Source organism: Limulus polyphemus, unplaced genomic scaffold (assembly GCF_000517525.1).
Source record: "Limulus polyphemus unplaced genomic scaffold, Limulus_polyphemus-2.1.2 Scaffold313, whole genome shotgun sequence".
NCBI lineage: Eukaryota > Metazoa > Arthropoda > Merostomata > Xiphosura > Limulidae > Limulus > Limulus polyphemus.
In genome coordinates, this window is record NW_013665923.1 from 523806 (window position 1) to 524663 (window position 858).

Below are 858 nucleotides of genomic sequence, written 5' to 3' on the forward strand. Positions count from 1 at the left end.
AAAAAAAAAAAAAAAAAAAAAAAAAAAAAATGAAGATGCTGCTAATGTCTTCTTTTACATCTTCATGTCAAATCCGGATAAAATCTATAAAATCGAAATCATCATATAATTTAAATTTTTTTTAATTATACACAGAGAGGTATATATATATATATAATAACTTGAGCCTATATTGTTAAGAAGATGAAAAAACAACATTATTCGAACATACCTGTTGCACTGTGAAAGTAGTCCTGTTTCGTCTTTGTTTTCTTCTCACGAAAGCATCATCGTGATATTCTGCTTGATAACCAAACCCTCCGTCTGTAAGAAACGAGTTCAAGTAAGAAAACATTTCAGATGTCGTGAAGCTCTGCTGTATACAAACTGTGAAAAAAAAATTATTTAGAAAAATACACTATTTGTAAAAACACCTTATTCTTCGGTCGAGAGTGACCTAGTGGTTAGTGCGCTCCGACTATAAATTTGGAAACTCTGGATCTCATCCTCTTACAGCAAAAACGCCCTCCAGTCTTTGGGGTCTTTTGTGTGGTATGCGAATCACGTTCGGATACCACTATTTGACGGTGTGTGCTATTGACTAACTGCCTTACCTCTAGTTTATCATTTCAAAATTATGGACGGCTTCGGGTAACTTTTCGGCGAGAATCTGAAACAAACTTATAAAACATATGTAGTATGAAATTAATGATGACGAGAAACCCACTTGAAGTAAAAATGTATAGCAGAGATGGCTGGTATGGGTATTAAAAACTTTAATCAAAACAAAGTACAAGAACAACATTTCGACCTTCTTAGGACATCTTCAGGTTACCAAAGACAGTTTGAACCAAGAAGGTCGAAACGTTGTTCTTGTAC

At 33.9% G+C, this 858-nt stretch overlaps 1 protein-coding gene across 1 annotated transcript in view; it reads right to left on the reverse strand.

Moving 5' to 3' along the window:
• The window catches only part of LOC111085287 (dorsal root ganglia homeobox protein-like), a 50171-nt gene that overhangs the window by 34885 nt on the left and 14428 nt on the right, over nt 1–858 (reverse strand). Inside the window, exon 3 of the mRNA XM_022383154.1 lies at nt 212–303. Coding sequence (XP_022238862.1) covers nt 212–303 — 92 coding nt within the window. The remainder of the gene's footprint in view (nt 1–211; nt 304–858) is intronic.